Genomic DNA, 18,159 nt, shown 5'->3' with positions numbered 1-18,159 from the left:
AAAGTTAGATAGTGGACTTACCTGAAGCCGAGTCAAACATTTTGTCTCTACTTGCTTTCAAATATTTCAGGTATTCAGGGCAGCTTCGCTTCCAATGTCCCTTCTCATGACAATAAAAACATATAGACTCTTTGGGAATGGTACACGAGACAATCACAGACTTAGCCTATCCCTTTACCTTTTGGTCAACCGGGTTGACCAAGGCCGATCCCCTTCCATTGGGACGAGAAAGCTTTTCTGGACTTCCAATGTCACCATTGTCCATGTCCATGGAAGTTTGAGAAATAGATTTTCCATCAATATTTGCTTGACCATTGCGCCAAATCATTGCTGATTCAGCAGCAACAAGCAAATAAGAAAGATCTATTAGGGTTATGTCAGGATCTGTCATATGGTAGTCTTTAATAAACTCACCATACGACTCAGGAAGCGACTGAAGAACCCAGTCAACAGCGAACTTCCTTGAAATAACAGCACCCAACATTCTCAACCTGTCTATGTGTGACTTCATTCCTAAGACATGAGAGCACACAGGTCTTCCATCTTTATGTTTCATTTCTAGTAGAGCTTGAGTGATCTTGAACCTTTCAAGTCTTCGGGCTTGTGGGTCAGGGAGAATAAATGGAGGAGGTGGAGGGAGTGAAGCATGATGTTGAGGGACATCATCTTCAAGAGGAAAGCTTGTTCCAAGCGATTTGGGAAGATCATAGTTGTCTGAACCAGACATCTACAATGGGAGAAAATCAAGTTAGTTGATTCAAGTCCTTAATATAACACCCAATATGAAATATTAAGGCTAGGACCCAACACAATATTTTATGACTTGGAAGAGGGATGCCGTAATCCAAGCTATAAAATATTTGAAGGTAGGTGAATGACGATTCACCAATTTCCACCATGAAAAACGAAATAATTTATTAGGTTTTAATTGGATTTGAAACTCCTAGATCTTTTGAGATTCATTGAACTTTTCAGTGGCATGTTTCAATCTCGATTGTGCCCTTCATGTTTTGTGACTGGGATGCCGAGGATCACAAAACAAGGTGTGAATAACCATGCAAACTCACTTGGTACCCTTAATATTATCACCTAATCGATGTGCCGGTTAACCACACACGCTCCACCGATCTATGATAAACATTAAGTCACCCTTCGTGATCCTTACTAGTCCAAGTTAGTGTGCCGGTTAACCACACACGCTCCACCAACGACTTGGTAAGGTACAAAGTGTGAATTTCATGGGTTAGCACCATATTCACATTTTCCTAAAGTAACTAAGATTGGGAATTTATAAAAGGTTTAGTTACTTTATAATATTCATTATACTTTTAATGAGAATTTAAAGTCATTGTCCTACCCGTTCGGCTAACGACCCTCCACCGATCAAGGAAGCGGTGGGTGAGAATGGACACCCATTAAGTTGCCATTTTATAGGCAACAACCTTATACCCCCCTTATAGACCGGCTTCGTGAATGAGGCCTACTAACGGTAAAACGACTTGAACTTATACATATATATAATAATTAACCATTAATGTTATAAATAGTATAAGGGTTGAATTTTAACTTTTAAAACTCTAAGGGTTTGGAATTAAAGTTTATTAAAGTGTGTGAAACTTTACAAATTCCAAAACTTGATGGCAAGTTTTGTAACTATCCAAAACTTTTCATTTCATAACTTATGAATTAAAGGTTCATAAAAATGAAGACTCTTCATTTTATGTAACTTATGTGTTTTAAGTGTGTGTTTAAAAGAAGTGACCTTTGGATATCCATAACTTGAGGACAAATTATGGACTCTATTAAAACACATAAATGATCAAGAATTAATCCTAAACAATTCAGCAAATAATTCCTATCATCTTCTAAATTCATAAGAACATGAACATGATCATCAAAGTTTCAAGAATTATATGAACACATACAAAGCATGGAATTTTGATATAAGCTATTGTAAATGGATTAGAACTACCATTACACTAACTAAAACAAGTTTTAAAACACCAAAACAGTTTAGGGTAATGTTTCTAGTCCATTTCCAGCAGCAAAAGTCGAGAATCTGCATTCTGAGGCTCCTACTCGCCGAGTGCACGAACCTACTCGGCGAGTAGGATGAGTTTACACATGAACTCGGCGAGTCCCCCCATGGACTCGGCGAGTTCATCAGTCAGACAGCAAAAAATCGACTTTTTATCACTATTTTGCATCAAGTATCAAACAAACAAGCCTAGTCTCTGATACCACTGTTGGGTTTTGAGCATTCTAACACTTCCTAAGTGTACATGCAACCCTATTAAACCTTGGATCTATGTTTGTCTAAGATACATGCAAAATATTATTTTCCAAGGTTTATAACCTATCTAGCATGGCATGGGGTACTTTTAAACATAAAAGAACTAGATGAGTTACATACCTTTTGTTGATTGTTGATTCCTTGGAGTTTGAGAGCCAAGCACCAATAATGTGAATGCCTCAAATGGAAATCACAAATCACCACAAACTTGGAAAATGTATGAGAGAGTATACTAACTCTTGATTTTGGCCACCACACTTACACACACATTAGTCTCTTTTTCATGCAACATAAGCTTGTTTATATAGTGTGCATGGTTAGGGTGAAACCCTAATAACCCATGTCTTTTCGTCTTCCAAGGATCCATGGGTTAAAAGCTCCATGGATCATCCATGGACTTCCATATAAGCTTAGCCCATTAACAAATGAGCATTAGCCCACACCATATAAATACAATAGCCCATGATTTAATTAGTCTTCCTTTTAATCACTAAATCAATTCATAATTAATTCAAGATTAAAACTAATTAAATAACATGACTTTATATTAATATATTATAACTTATAATATATTAATAAATCGTAAGTATACAATTCTCATAAAATTATCCATAAACAGTTTGGGTGAAGTGCAACCCAAATGGACCATGCCGGGTCGGGTCAAGTATATACCAAATGAGTTATGGACTTAGACACCTTATCCAACAAATACTCCCTATAACACTTCACAACCCGAAAATGGCTTAGAAAGCCCTAAATATACCCAAAATCCAAGCCTTAAAGATGAATAAACACATGGGAGATTAAGGCAGGAGCTTTTTACCTTAAATGGGCTGAAAATGGAACACAATCTCTGGATCTCCAAGCTCCAACTTGAACTCCCAAGCTTCTTTCCCCTTCTCAAGCTTCACAATCCACCAAAATGCACCAAAATGGCCTTATAATACTCAAACAAGGCTATGGTTTCGATATGATGTCTTCTGGGAGTATAAGGGACGATGGAGGCTGAGATAAGTTGTTTAAATAGGGTGCAAACCCTCAAATTTAGGGTTTCACTCAAACAACACCTACTCGCCGAGTTGGTCTCCCGACTCGTCGAGTATGTCACTTAAATTCCCCGCTGATCACGACTCTACTCGACGAGTTGGGCCACCAACTCGTCGAGTCCCAGAGAAAATACATGAAATTCTTGAATTAAATACGTACCAGGAATCAGGTGCTACATATTTACTATACTTTTATACAAAATAAATACAAATGTACTACATGTTTCTTTAATTTTAATACAAATGTACTATATTTTTTTAACTGTAGTTAATTTATGTTTTAGGTATGAATTTTTTCGATTGAGATATGATGCCAGAGGTAGACGAGGGTTTACAACGTTGAGAAATGTGTTGCGACCATTTGTTTGATGGCAATGGGGGAGTCACCCGACACCATTGACGACTATATGAGAATGTCCGAAAGAACCGCAACGGAGAGTTTGTATACATTGTCAAGAGGTTTGTTGAAACATTTGTAGACGTACATTTGTGGAAACCTTCGTTACATGATTTGCAAGAATTGTATGCGGCGCATGAAGAACGCCATGGGTTTCCCGGAATGATTGGAAGCATTGATTGCACACACTGGAAATGGAAAATTTGTCTAGTAGCATGGAAAGGGCAATGCGTAAGTGGTCATCACGGATCACCTTCGTTGGTTTTAGAGGCTGTTGCCTCTCAAGATTTATGGATTTTACATGCATTTTTTGGAGTTGCGGGTTCCAACAACGACGTCAACGTTCTTGATCGGTCGCCAATATTCGACGATATTTTGAATGGAAAGGTCCCGGATGCTCCTTTTACAGTGAATGGAAACGAATACAAATATGGGTATAGATGGAATATATCCTAAGTATTCCACATTCGTGAAGGCATTCTGACACCCGGTTGAAGAAAGAGATAAAATTTTCAAGAGAAGACAACAAGGAGCACGTAAGGATGTGGAACGTGCTTTTGGAGTGCTAAAGGCGAAGTGACACATAGTTGAACATGCAACACGACCATTGGACTTAGAAACTCTACGATATATCATGTATGCACGTATCATAATGCATAACATGGTAGTAGAAGACAAAGGACGAAATATTGCACACTATATCCCAACGGAGCCAAGACACGTTCAATTTCAATCAGGAACAACCGAGTATTTGCATAGAGTCGTTGACATTCATGACGCAAATAAACACAGACAACTTCGGAAGGACTTGGCGGATTATATCTTCCACGGTAACGATAACAAATAACGTTGTTTAGGAAAAATAAAAAATATATATTTTTTGTTGTAATATTTTTTTCAATTTGAATGTTATGTATAATTTAAATGCTATGTTATTTTTTTAAACATTATGTTTTATTTATATATTATGTTTTATTTAAAATATATTTGTTTTAACTAAAAACAAGAAACTCGAAAAAAAAATTATGACATGGAAAAAAGTTTGTGGTACATATTTAAAATATATTTTTGGCATGTGAAGCGACTTTGTTATAACTAATCACTCCAACCCAATGCTCTAAGAAAAATTAAAAACCCGTCGCATGGTATAGATACATGTGGGATATTATTGGAAAACAGAGAACATAATTTTTGGAGTTTCGGTTTTAGAGGCTAAATTTAGGGTAGAGTGTTATAGGTGATTCATGATTTGTACATAGTAGCAGCCATTATGGATTAATAAGTAAACCAAACGGATTTTGACGGACACACGAAACCGCGATACTAGTAACTATAACCTTTTCAATAAATTAACATTCTTTCATAAAAAGAATATAAAAGTCTATATATATGCATATATATCCGACAAGGCAACACCAGTAACCATGGTTTCTTCTCTCTCCCTTATCCTTTGCTGCTTGATCTTAATATCGTTATCCATCTCCAACGCCGTTGTTCCTCCCGCCGATACTTTTCGGTATGTCAACCAAGGCGATTTTGGAGAATTCGATTCCGAATACGCCCCAAACTATCGTCCTCTTCCTCCATTCACCTACCCTTTCCAGCTCTGTTTCTACAACACCACCCCCGGTGTCTACACTCTCAGTCTCCGCATGGGAACCAGACGTGATCAAGCAGTCATGCCATGGGTGTGGGATGCCAACAGAGGCAACCCAGTTGGCGAAAACGCCACCTTCTCATTAGGCTCCGACGGAAACCTTGTACTCGCCGACGGAGATGGCCGGATCGCATGGCAAACTAACACCGCCAACAAGGGTGTCGTCGGTTTTGCCATACTCTCCGATGGTAACATCGTGCTTCGCGACTCCAAGGGTGGTTTCGTCTGGCAAAGCTTTGATTCACCGACTGATACTCTCTTGTTTGGTCAATCTCTCCGGATCGGAGGTCCGACGAAGCTAGTCAGCAGAGCTTCAACGACGAACAACATTAACGGAGCGTATAGTTTCGTGATAGAGCCAAAAAGTTTGGGTTTGTATTATAAGAACATGCTTTACTGGGCTTCCACGTTTCCCGAAGTGAACGTCCGAATTGTGAATATTGTCAATGCAACATTGGAAATCCAGAGAACCGAATACGAAGAGAACTATTTTAACGCACTAAAGTGTCGTCTTTCAAACTCTGAAGCTCAACCTAATTTGGACTTCGACATACTCCGATACAATAGCACGTTATCATATCTCCGATTAGGCATCGATGGGAACTTACGACTCTACTCTTATCGTCAGAATGTCCGTTTCAGCTCATGGAGTCTGATGTTCACTTTGTTCACTAGCAGGGTGAGCGAGAGGGGAGAGATAGTTGAAGACGAGTGCCAACAGCCTGATCGTTGCGGCAAGTTTGGGCTGTGTGAGGACAGCCAGTGTGTTGGGTGTCCGTCGCCGGATGGTGTTTTTGCGTGGAGTAAAAACTGTAACGTGAAGTCGCCGTCTTGTAAAGCAGGTGGTTCTCGTTACTACCAGCTGAAAGGAGTCGACCATTTCACTTCTAAATACTCTCCGGGGAGTGGGCCGGTGAAGCAGAAAGATTGCGAGAGTAAATGCACAAAGGACTGTAAGTGTATGGGGTATTTCTATCGCACTGATCTATCGAGGTGTTGGATCGCTAACGAGTTGAAAACATTGACGAGGGTCGGGAACTCGACTCATTTGGCTTACATCAAAACACCTATTCAGTAGCTCTGGGGTGCACGAGAAACCGGGAACAAGGAAGGTGAAGATATGAATAAATACCACTGTTTAGTTGCTTTTTGTAAATTCTGACCTTCCATTGTGTGTTTGTATGGAAATCAAATAATATTGTTGTTTTGATCTATAAAAAATTAGGTAACCCGTGGAAACTGGTATTTTATAATGGTTATGTATAAATAATATTTAAAACGATTAGAAAAAACAAATATTTTTATTAAATTCATCATTAACAAACAAATTATAAAATATAACAGATATGCAAGCAAGCAAAAAAAAAAAAAAAAAAACCTTTCTTGAAACAGTATGTAAGATGGTGTCGTAAATAATGAGAATTATTTTAATAGAAGGATTTAATTTATAACTAGAAGCGTTCCCCCAGCGTTGCGGGGTTGGAAGGTGTTGATTTTGTGTGCAACTAAAGTACATTCCCTTAATTGGTATCCATAGTTTACTATGTTGCTATTCTCTGTAATTCGCCCATTTACAAACATGGTAAAAAATTGAATGTACATTGGTATTTTGATGATCCAAATTATAAAAAAACAAACATTAAAATGAAAGTACATTGCCATATTTTGGTTAAGATATGCCAAATTCCACCACCTGATGAAATTGGTGAAACGGTTGTGGTGTAAGCATATGCTCCACTTCTTCTTTTAGCTGGTATGTGTTATCCCATCTAGGTGGAAGTTCTTTATCTTCAGAATCTTTTTGCTCCATGTTTAAATCTGCGGTGTGACACATTTATTCTTCCAAATCACAAAACATTTGAAACTTACCATGATAGATAATGAGGTCATAACTTACTACAAAAATGGTGGAAAAATAAAGGATAAAAAGGGGTGTATGAACTATAAATATGAAAATTACATATAATCAATTTTCCTCTAGTGTTCTAATTTATTTTTTGTTGATTGAAAGATTGCCACAGGAACAATTTCACTTCAAGACGCATCAATATCAATAGCAGACAATAGACAACAGACATAGAAAAATAGCAACTTACTTTGTGATAAACATTTTCAGGAAGATTTGCTTTTATATGTGAAATTACTATAAACATCTTGAATGCTATAATTAACAGATATTTCAGACCATAGTGAACCCACATTTCTTTATAAATCGCCTCGATCTTTGCTACAAACTAAGTTGTTTTTTTTTTTTTTTTTTAAATAACCTTGTAACTGATATATTGTAAACAGGATGTGAGAACTTACATATAACATGTAGAATTGCTCGTCTGGCCAATAGTTGTCAACCATTCATTGCCTTATGAATGAAAAAAATAAGGAAAAACACATTAGAAATTCGTTAGTCGAGTCGATAATAAGGAGATGAAAAAGTACGGTTTATTTATTATAATTTTTTTTTCATACCCTTAGGCACTGTTGTCTTCTATAACAGAAAAAAGTGTTTTGTTAAGGGCATAGTTAATAATTGTATGATACTAAAATGCTCCAAGATACTTGTAAACACTTGCTTGCTTAATTATTGCAAAATAATTGTAGAATAATGAATTTTTTCTTGAACTGTAAGGGTAAAATAGTCATTTAATCTAATTCATATGATATATTAAATGTGGATAAGGAACACACAATATGGATTAAGATCAATTTGATGATCGATATACATATTTTCCAGCTAAAATATGGTCTGTTACAAAAGTAGAATGTTATAGATAATAAAATAAAAGGAAAGTATATTGCTTGTGGCTGATTCTTACATTTCTGAATCTTAAAGACGAACCTATAATTTCTTCTAGGGTTCGAATTATAAAATGAACCATATCCAATATTTTTGAATTACACAATTTTCGTAAAGGGATTCTCTGAACTACGGATAAAATCCTTTTTCATGCTTAAAAGAAACTTCCTGCATTCCAGATTGGTACATTCAGCTTAAAGGTAAAATGCCATAATGGAAAAGTAGAAAGATAAAATCTATAATAAGGAAAAAAAATCCACCAACTTTGGGTATGTTGTGTGATGCCTGCGTGATGAATGTATGTTGTGTTGTTAAAAATAAAGATGGGTGAAGTTAAATAGATAATTATTCCTTCTTCTATATAAAAGACAAAAAAAACCCAATCTATATATTTGCAAAACAAAAAAAACCAATATATGTATTTATAGTATAAGGAAAACAAAAAAAATAATGTAAATTTTAGTTAGATTTCAATTATTTCGTATTATAGCGACGCAGTTCACTTTTATATCATTATAACATTATTCATTCATCTTTTTTTTTCTTATTTAGGTATCATAGTTTCAAAATGCCCATAAAATTCAAAACATTGACGAGGTAAAAAAAAATACAAAATACCCAGCTGTAACTCTCTAAAAGTTACCATTTTACCCTTGGACCCAAAGGCTTAAAAAAAACATTCCAGGAAAAAACAATAGCTTATATATCATTCAAGCTACCTAACTTACTGAATATGATGATATAGATTTACTGACCAAAATCAAACAAATCTAAGTGAAGTTCATAACGATAATTTGTAAATCAGATGGTTAGTATGATATTTACATAAATCTAAAAATAGAAAATTTTGAAGAAATTGAAGATATACTCACTAGACCTGAGATTGGCTCTATGAACCAATGCCACATGACAAGTTCCGTAAGCAACTGGAAGTGCATCGGCAGCCACCAAATTACACCCATCAAGAACTCCAAACCTTCAATTTTGGAAAAACTTTAAAAAAAATAGTGTAATCAAGCTTTGTATGCAGAAAATTGAAATGATTGCTCACAAAACCTTCTAAATCAGATGGAAACCAACATAAGTTGTGGGTGTGATTTCTCTTCCATCAGTCTCTTCCCCAATCTAGTTTTTCCTAATCGAACTGAAACCCACACAGGGTGGGGGTGTGATTTCTCTTCCAACGCCAATGAAACCCACGACCACACGCCTAGTAACACAAAAACCCGAATCTTGAAACAATTCAAGAAAAAAAAATGGTATATTCATATAGAAATTGAACATCAACATGAATGTAATTTCTCATAAGTTCAACAATTGAATAAGTAAAACTCACCAACATATGAGAGTGTACATGTGTTTGAGACTCTGAAACAAATCCATGAATTACTAACTTCTTTAATCACCGACATCTTCTAAGCAAACACGCAACCCAATCCACAAAATGTTTATCAAGAATCATCCATTCAAGATCTAAAAACTCACATTCTCAAATTCAAATTCACCCTGCAAACTATAATGAAGAACACCGTCATTAAAATCATCTCTAAAACCATAAATCAATGCAAGATACTTTAAATCAGGAAAACATATATCAATCGACTCCAAATCTACAAAGTCAACTTCATCACCAAACACCACGTTAGGGTTTTTAATTTTGAACATTTTCAGGTTATTTTGGTAGAATTTTGACCGAATTACTGTCAAATTGCTGACGTTAACTACTTCAAGGTCATTCACAGGGTCACAAAATGTGAAGATGGAGGATACTTACATAGTGCATTTCTCTGGTGCACATTAGCTATCTGATGACGACAGAAGTTGAAAATTGTCGACGTCGTCCATTAAAATGGAGAGTCAATGTAATCAAGGCCAGTGGTCGGAGTTGAAGGAGAGAAGAGATGGTCCGAAAAGCAGCAAAAATGGTGGTGACTTAACCTCTATATTGATAAAAAGTAGAGCATACCTGCTTCAAATTAGTTCGTGCTTGCAACAATGACACAGTCGGAAATCTTCTATTCAAGTTATCGACCACGGCTATCGTAAGCGATGCTCCACCAAATAGTACCGTTTCCAAAGAGCTGCATTCAGTTCGATTTACCAAATAGTCATTATCGCCCTTTACCAAACCGACCACCACCGGCGGCGCCCATGCTAGATGAGTAACACTAAACTCCTTAATCGATTTGAATAGAACGGCGGAGGCGCAACCGATTTCCAATGATCACAGCCCAAAGACGACAGCGAAATATGGAAGAAGTGGAGAAGATAGAGATGAATGACGAAATCGATTCTTTATGGACAACAATGAAAAAGCGGTGGAAAACAATGAAAAAGCGGTTGAAAAGAAACACATAGCACGTGTCCAGGGAAAAGTTTGATGAGTAAGCAAAGTAAACCCAAAAGTCAGCCACGTTGTGAAAAACTGTGAAATGTTATAATAAAGAGGAGAAAAAGATATATCAATGGCTTTGGACTAAAACTGTAAAAGAACGCAAAGAAATGTGGTCAGAATATGAATTTGAAAATTGCTGTGGCCAAACTCTAAAATGGAGAGACTATACTGTTCCTAAAGGAACATGAAATTTATATATATAAAGAATGGTAAGTTTACGATAAGATTTATGCTTAAATTTTGAAATTTTTTGGAAATCTGGATGCAAGATTAGGAGGATTATAATTAATTTACGATGGAATAAAAAATCTATTTATATAAACAAAATGTATTTGTATAAAAAAACATAAGTTTATTATTATTATTTTTATGTTTTTTATCCACATTGTGACAATAATAGTGCATAAAAAACATATAATTAGGTTAAAAAAAATTCTTTTGTTTATTGTATTCACCCAATAAAATAAACAATATTGTGGAACCAAAAGTCAATATTGAATTGTTCGTTAATTTGTAGGTGGAATCAGTTCAAGGAAGTAACATCATACTTTCAATATTACAACTAAAAAACAAATATCGATTTGAGTATTTACATTTATATTCTTGAAAGACACCCTTCATCTCATGTTTATATATTCTATTTTCTTTTAAAATTATTAAATTAATAATATACGTTTTTTTTATTATCACAAATATGTTGAACAACATCATTTTGTAATTTTAACCAACCAATAAGAGGCGTGTACTTTTAAAGTACACTGCTTAAATAAGAAAAGAAATATAACATCTTAAACAATCAACACTTGGTTGTATTGTTGACGTTTGACTTCTTTAAATGACACTTGAAAGTTTTTTACTGTTGATTTTTAGTTTATAAGGCACCAATTGGAGCTGCTATTCTTTAGCATTTTGGCTGCTAAAAAGAAGATAAAGTAGGTTTTTGTAAAGAGTTTTTATGGACTGCCAACTGCTTAACCAACATGTGTTAAAACTTTGATGATTTTTTCATGCTGCAAAATAGCATTTTGGCTATGGAAAATGGACACAAAAAGGAAAAAATTTCAACAATTAAGTGCATTGTAATCAATCAAAGTTGGCTCTTGCTTCTGATTTTATTTTAGTCCCTTTTGTTGTTTTATGGTGCTAAATCGGAATCTGATTTTAGGATGTTAGTGAAGGAGGTTGGGAACATCGAGCTGAAACTAAATATGGACCATTTAAAGTTATTGTTACTTTCTACTATATAATTATTGACCTTTTCCCTTTTTAATGATTTTTTTCTTAATAAACCATTGTACTTTTAAAGTACACTGCTTAAATAAGAAAAGAAATAAAAAATAGAGTAAAATTAATTTAAAAAAAAAAGAAGTTAAAAAATTAGAAATGAGTCTTTCTAAGAAAAAACATGGGAGCTTTTGGTCTAGTCTTTGATGCACAGAAGCCTCAAGCTGTAAGAATAATGAAAATTCTATCTCATTTTAGAGAAAATCACATGCTTGATTTGACTAATTATAACAATACATTTCAAAGTATAATACTAAAATAGAAAATAATGAAAATAGGATGTATAACAAATAAATTAAAGAATATTGTAGAAGAGATAACATGAGATGAACATGGTACTAATACGATCAAGTATTACCATATCATCTTCTTTATTAATAATTGGTATCAAAATCTTGGATTTTGGCCACTTCAAATTACATGTTGCCCCAATCAACTATTGATACACCAACAATATTTAAGATCTAACCAACGAAAAGTCTAAAATCTTTTAGTAGACGTTCTTTAATGAACAAAAAGGATAAATAATTCTTATAGGTGAATATTTTCGTTGAATAGTGTACATGCAGAATAAATAGGTACTTCATGACCTAGAATGTATACTGTTTTGCCTCGTTATTGCATCCCACACATGTAGAAAGCCTTATCTTATATAAAGTTGTATGTCTATGTCAATAGAAAACTAAGTATAAAGAAAGAATAAAACCTTTAATTAATCACTTGGTCATACTCTTTCTCTCTCATTACGGGGTTACTATATACATAAGCTGACATTGAAGCTTCTAATAACTTCTGTTCATCAAAGCTTGCAATGTATATAATGCAAAACTGTCATAAGAAAAGAATAGTAGGTGACAACTTGATGAGATGACAATTTTAAGTACTTCATAGGTGACATGAAGATCAATTAGAAGTTTTAACCAATACCAAATATTATTATGCTAAGAATACCAATTTCATTTCTCACAAACCTTAAAAAATAGTTACTTTATCCATAATATTTAGAAACACAATCACCATTTAAAACCACAAGAGCTTCAACATGAGTTGGCTAATTTTCAAATTGATTTTTTTCTAAGATTAGTACCTTACCCAAAGTTTGTAGATTCATTTGATGAGTTGAGTAATTTTTAATAGATAGTATTGTTAAGTTAGCAACCCAAAAAAAAAGATTATTGATTATAGTATCATCACTGTAATGGACTTATACAACATTCATTTGCAAGAGATTCAACAGGGTATTCGATAATTATACACTCTTGGCTAGATTTAGAGTGAAAAACTCAAACCCAGGTAAATTTCCGATCCCCCACTGAATCCTGATAAAAAAAGACAAAAAATCTCAAAAATCAAGCACATAAAGTTGAAATTTTTGTCAATTATGTTTCTATTTTCTCAATAATATATATAACTCTAACCTAAAATTAAAAATCTTGTCCTAATTTGTCAACTATATGAAGTTATGTGGGATATACATGGGTGCTATTTGCAAGTCACAAAGCCCTAAATTCGATTTCAATAAAGTACCGATTATGAATTCAACTTGTATTGAATAAGAAAATCGAAACGGACATGAGGAAGATAGAGAAAGAGTACATGAGATTAAACCATTCATCAGATGGATTTAGTCCATACTAATACTTCCATCTCAAAGAAAATGGTAATCAGTCTTAAGTTTCAGCCAACTAAATAGACAAACAATCCTAAGTAATATAAAACCATAAAAAAGTTGATCCCTTGTTCATTCAGGAAACCATAAACACAAGGAGGCAGTGGAGATATTAAAAGAATCGGACATAATAGGAACCTAAGAGAGACGGTGGAAGAACCGATTGATTTCAAAATTGGATCTAATTTCTAGTGGAATACATTGAATTAAATAAGTTGTTACCTTATAAAAATCCGATGTCATTAATAGTATCCCACAATATCAGGAAATCGGTTACAACTTGGAATGAGAAAGATTGATAGTAGCAGGTGGTGTATGAAAAGATGTCATGTGGCAAAGTAGGTATATACAAAAAATGTTAAATGACATGTTTAGGTTTTGTTTATCAGAGAAGGTAGATGTGAAAGAGTCAAAGAGACTATATATTAAATTTTTGTTTCAAATATCTGACATCTCATACAAATTAATTTTTGAGTTTTTATTTATTTATTTATTTATTTATGTTTGACAATCTAAAAATTAATTATAAGTTATAATTTAAAATGCTACTTAGTAGCATTTTAACGAATTTATGGAGATTTTTTAAGTATACACTTTATTAGATATAAAAAATGCGATTTTATAATTTATACAAATCTTTTTATTTCATTTTACATATTTTAGCTTAATTATCAATTAGTTTACCAAATATTATTTTTGATAAGTTAACAACTAGATTTTTGATTGAAAATTAGTTTTTTTAATTATCAAGTAGTTTATGAGTTAGTCCGTTAAATATTACATTAATATTGTTTATTACTATTGTTTAATAATTCCAGTTATTCAACCGTTAAATGGAATGTTTCTTTATAACATCTCCGATCCAAATTAAATTCTAAAATGAACTAGTCTCTATTTTAATAAATAAATAGGTTTATTGACTTATTTTTCTATTGACAAATGTCATAATATTAGAACTCGTCATTAATATTATGTGTAACATATCATGCCACTTGTCAATCTATTAATTATCCATTTCAATTTTCAAATTTTAAATTTCTCACTCTAATTACATTAAATTAATAATTGATTCTCCATTTTAAATTTTAAATTTTAAAAGTTTTCACTTTATTTATATTAAATTAATTACACTAAAATTAAAATTAAATTAATAGAACTATATTGTGATGTAACTTCACGTATTTATTTAAATCAACGACTATAATTTTATATAATTAAAAAAATATCTCTTAAGTAATAATTTATTTAAAATAATTGATTTATAATTTGATTTTTTAATTTGAAAATTTAATTAATTTTATAACCGTGGTTCTCACGGGTTATAAACTAGTTTTATAATATAACTTTAGTACTCCACCCAAATACTAAAATGATGTCATATATGATGATTAATATTCTAAATATGATAAAATCAAACAGTGTTATATTCGTTAACAATAAATATATTACTACACTTGGAATGTTATAAATTCATCTCTATTTTAAACTTATTTATTTTAAGTTTATTTCTTATATAACAATTTTTATTTTTAATATTTTTTCTTGTGTTATTATATGTTATAATTTCAAACCAATATCAAATTATACAAAATATATAATTGATGTATATTACAATCTTAATCTTAATAGTATATAAACACAAGTGATTTATATAGTGCCATTTAGATTGTATTAAATTTAATTTTGTTTAAATGAAAGTATAAACACAAGTGATTTATAATAATTCCGGTTATTCAATCGTTAAATGAAAGTATTTTAAACCCACATTAAATTCTAAAATGAACTAGTTTTACAATATAATTTTATACTACTCCAGTCAAATACTAAAATGACGTAAAATACAATGATTAATATTCTAAATATGACAAAATCAAATAGTGTTATATTGTTTAACAATAAATATATTGTTACACTTGGAATGTTATAAATTGGTTTCTACTTTAAACTTATTTATTTTAAGTTTATTTCTTATATAATTATTTTTATTTTTAATATTTCTTCTTGTGTTATTATATTTTATAATTTAAAAATCAATATTAAATTATACAAAATATATAATTGATATATATTGCAATCTTAATAGTATATAAACACAAGTGATTTATATAGTGCCGTTTAGATTGTATTAAATTTAATTTTGTTTTATTGAATAAAATAGTTGTTTTAATAATACGAATTATATATGAATAATAAGTTTTTCTCTAATAATATAATTTATAATAAGTAAAATTTTACAAATGTTCCTTATGGTTTTAAAATTGTGCCCAAAATAGTTCTAATGAAAACTCTATTTGCATGAATGGTCCCTTTCAACAAAACTTAACCTATTAATGGTCATTGTGACTAACTTTGTTAACAAGTTCTATTAGGTGTTTGTTAAATTATGAAAATACCCATTGTTTTTATTTTTTTAGTTCTTTATATAAAATACAAAATATGAACCGGTGGTTGGTAGTGAGAGGACTCTTAGTACATGCATAACTAAAAGGGGGGCATTCGTGATGTCTAAAATACCATTCTCTCCTTATAATTGTAACGATCCAAATTTTTTCATCTAAATATTTTAGGTATTTATCAGAGTTTTCTAAACATACATAATTCTAAATCTCAAAAACACTTTACATCTAAGGTTTTAATCGGGTTTACAATAAATCGTAACTCTAATCTAATGCATCAAGGAAATACCAAATAAAAATTTATATCTAGTCCAAGTCTTTGTGCTCCTATCTCCTCTCGTACAATGACTACCACATGAACCTGCAACACATGAAAGAATCTAAAACATCATAGCACATATTTGGTGAGTTATACTTTAATTTGTTCTCTTGTATTCATACTCTACTACACTGTTCTCTTCTTTCGTAATCTATATATCATCTTCTCTTTTTTCTCATACTATATCATTCCAATCTCTTTTTCTCACACTCTAATATTTTATCATCCATTCTCATCTCATGTATTCCCATCTTTTTTCATACCTGTTTCATGCTCCATCTTCATCTCACTCACTCTATCTATACCCCATCTCATCTCATCTCATGCTATTTTCATACTCTATATGTACCTCTTTTCATATTCTTCTCAATCTCATCTCTTTACTCTTTATATCATCCTCTCTCATCTTATCTTTTTACCTTTCTCATACTCATCTAACTACTTCTCACACTCTGCCTCTCTATTCTTATTTAGACCTACACGGTCTAATGACATAACATACTACATCTATCATATAGGGAAATAACCTTAATCTATCTTATCAGAGCATAATCATCTTGTTCAGTCCCCATACTTTGATCCCTTGCAGTTCCTTTGGCAACATCTATTTTCATACACCCCTTGTAGATTACAATGATCCCTTATGGATCCTCTACACTTAATCCCTCACGGATTATCTCAAGTTTCTTTAAAGAAACTTCTTACTGTGTTCCACTCATGAAACCCTTTCTCTATCTTTTCAAACCATATATAATCTTATTCCCGCATGAATCATCTATCTACATCCCCGAAGTAATCATCATCTCATTCTCTAAGAAATCATCTATTTGCATTCCTGAAGGAATCATCACCTTATTCCCGAATCATAATCCCATTCCCATAGCAATCATAATCTCCTTCCCCAAGGAATCATAATCTTATTCTCGTAGGAATCATCTTTCTACTCTTCTCATAATCTTTCATGTGAATGATATGGTCTCTCCATAGTCTTACACATCACGTGTCTTGTAATAGTATATCTCGTTATCTCATTAAGAGATCTTCTACTACAAATCTAGTACTTAATTCATTAAGTACTTAATCTAAATCTTTATCTACTAACATACACGTATTCAACAAAATACCATTAGTATCTAGACATACATACATATACATTAATGTGATTATAAAACATATAATCGTAGTTTATCTCCACCTAATATCTTGTAGGTATTTAACATAATATCATCTACATTTAATCATACAGTTCACATTATATCTTCATCTAATATATCGTGGGTATTTAACAAAATAACACTAACATCTACTCATACACACATAATCATCCATAAGGTTTAAATTCATATATAACCATGCACTATCTTTATCTAATGAGTTATGGGTATTTAAAAAAATACCACTAGCATTTAAACATGCATACATAATAACATTAACATATTAACATGAATACCTAATCTAGTGAAATAGAGAATTATAACTCACCTTGTTAATTAGTGAAAACTAATTACCATTGGTTACCATTCTTCAATTGATGTGTCTTAATCCATCTTCTGTGCTCAAGGTTTGTTCATATAACACATCAAGCTCCTTAGAACCTGTCTTATCCTATTAAGAGCTTAATCCTTCCATATATAAAAATGATCACTTAATTGGTCATAATTCTAATACCTCATCTTTTACCTCTAAATCTATTTCACCCAATAAATTAAGCATCTTATACTACCTATTTCATTACACTCTAAACTCTATTGCATCAATTCATCTTCCTCACTAGTTAGGGTTTCAAACCCTAACTTTTCATATACGGATTTCACTATGGAAATCATATACAAATCTTGTTTAAAGCTTCTAAACACTCTCGATAACATAGTAATTGAGTTATAATCCCATTAACTCAAAACATCTATCC

General features: G+C 32.4%; 1 protein-coding gene, 1 long non-coding RNA gene and 1 pseudogene across 6 annotated transcripts; 2 read left to right on the top strand and 1 right to left on the bottom strand.

Annotated features, from left to right (window-relative positions):
* The first annotated feature begins 3,713 nt into the window (after window positions 1-3,713).
* LOC145127320 (uncharacterized) lies at window positions 3,714-4,192 on the top strand. The gene is made up of 2 exons (XM_079062536.1): window positions 3,714-3,777; window positions 3,819-4,192. The coding sequence occupies exons 1-2, from the start codon at window positions 3,714-3,716 to the stop codon at window positions 4,190-4,192; spliced, it is 438 nt and encodes a 145-aa protein (XP_078918662.1).
* Window positions 4,193-5,126: 934 nt separating this feature from the next.
* LOC145125777 (epidermis-specific secreted glycoprotein EP1 pseudogene) lies at window positions 5,127-6,632 on the top strand (annotated as a pseudogene).
* Window positions 6,633-6,815: 183 nt separating this feature from the next.
* Window positions 6,816-10,488, bottom strand: LOC145125492 (uncharacterized). Of its 5 annotated transcripts, none has more exons than XR_013716018.1 (6): window positions 10,154-10,488; window positions 9,524-9,700; window positions 9,244-9,419; window positions 9,060-9,163; window positions 7,701-7,752; window positions 6,816-7,211 (listed from the first exon to the last, which is right to left on the bottom strand). It is a non-coding gene; the product is annotated as an uncharacterized LOC145125492 (long non-coding RNA). The 5 variants fall into 5 exon arrangements; XR_013716017.1 differs by having other exon boundaries at window positions 7,701-8,355; window positions 9,244-9,397; XR_013716015.1 differs by having other exon boundaries at window positions 9,244-9,397.
* Window positions 10,489-18,159: the final 7,671 nt, after the last annotated feature.

This window comes from Lactuca virosa, chromosome 7 (genome assembly GCF_052849685.1).
Source record: "Lactuca virosa cultivar CGN04683 chromosome 7, Lactuca_virosa_CGN04683_v6, whole genome shotgun sequence".
Lineage (NCBI taxonomy): Eukaryota > Viridiplantae > Streptophyta > Magnoliopsida > Asterales > Asteraceae > Lactuca > Lactuca virosa.
Note: the sequence above shows the minus strand (reverse complement) of the source record. Positions and strands in the feature narration are given on the sequence as shown.

Bases quoted from the DNA above. Each gene is read 5' to 3' on its own strand.
- LOC145127320 (XM_079062536.1), top strand. From the start codon at position 3,714: ATGGGGGAGTCACCCGACACCATTGACGACTATATGAGAATGTCCGAA. The intron at 3,778-3,818 runs GTTTGTATACAT...AAACATTTGTAG, and splicing joins CGAAAGAACCGCAACGGAGA to ACGTACATTTGTGGAAACCT.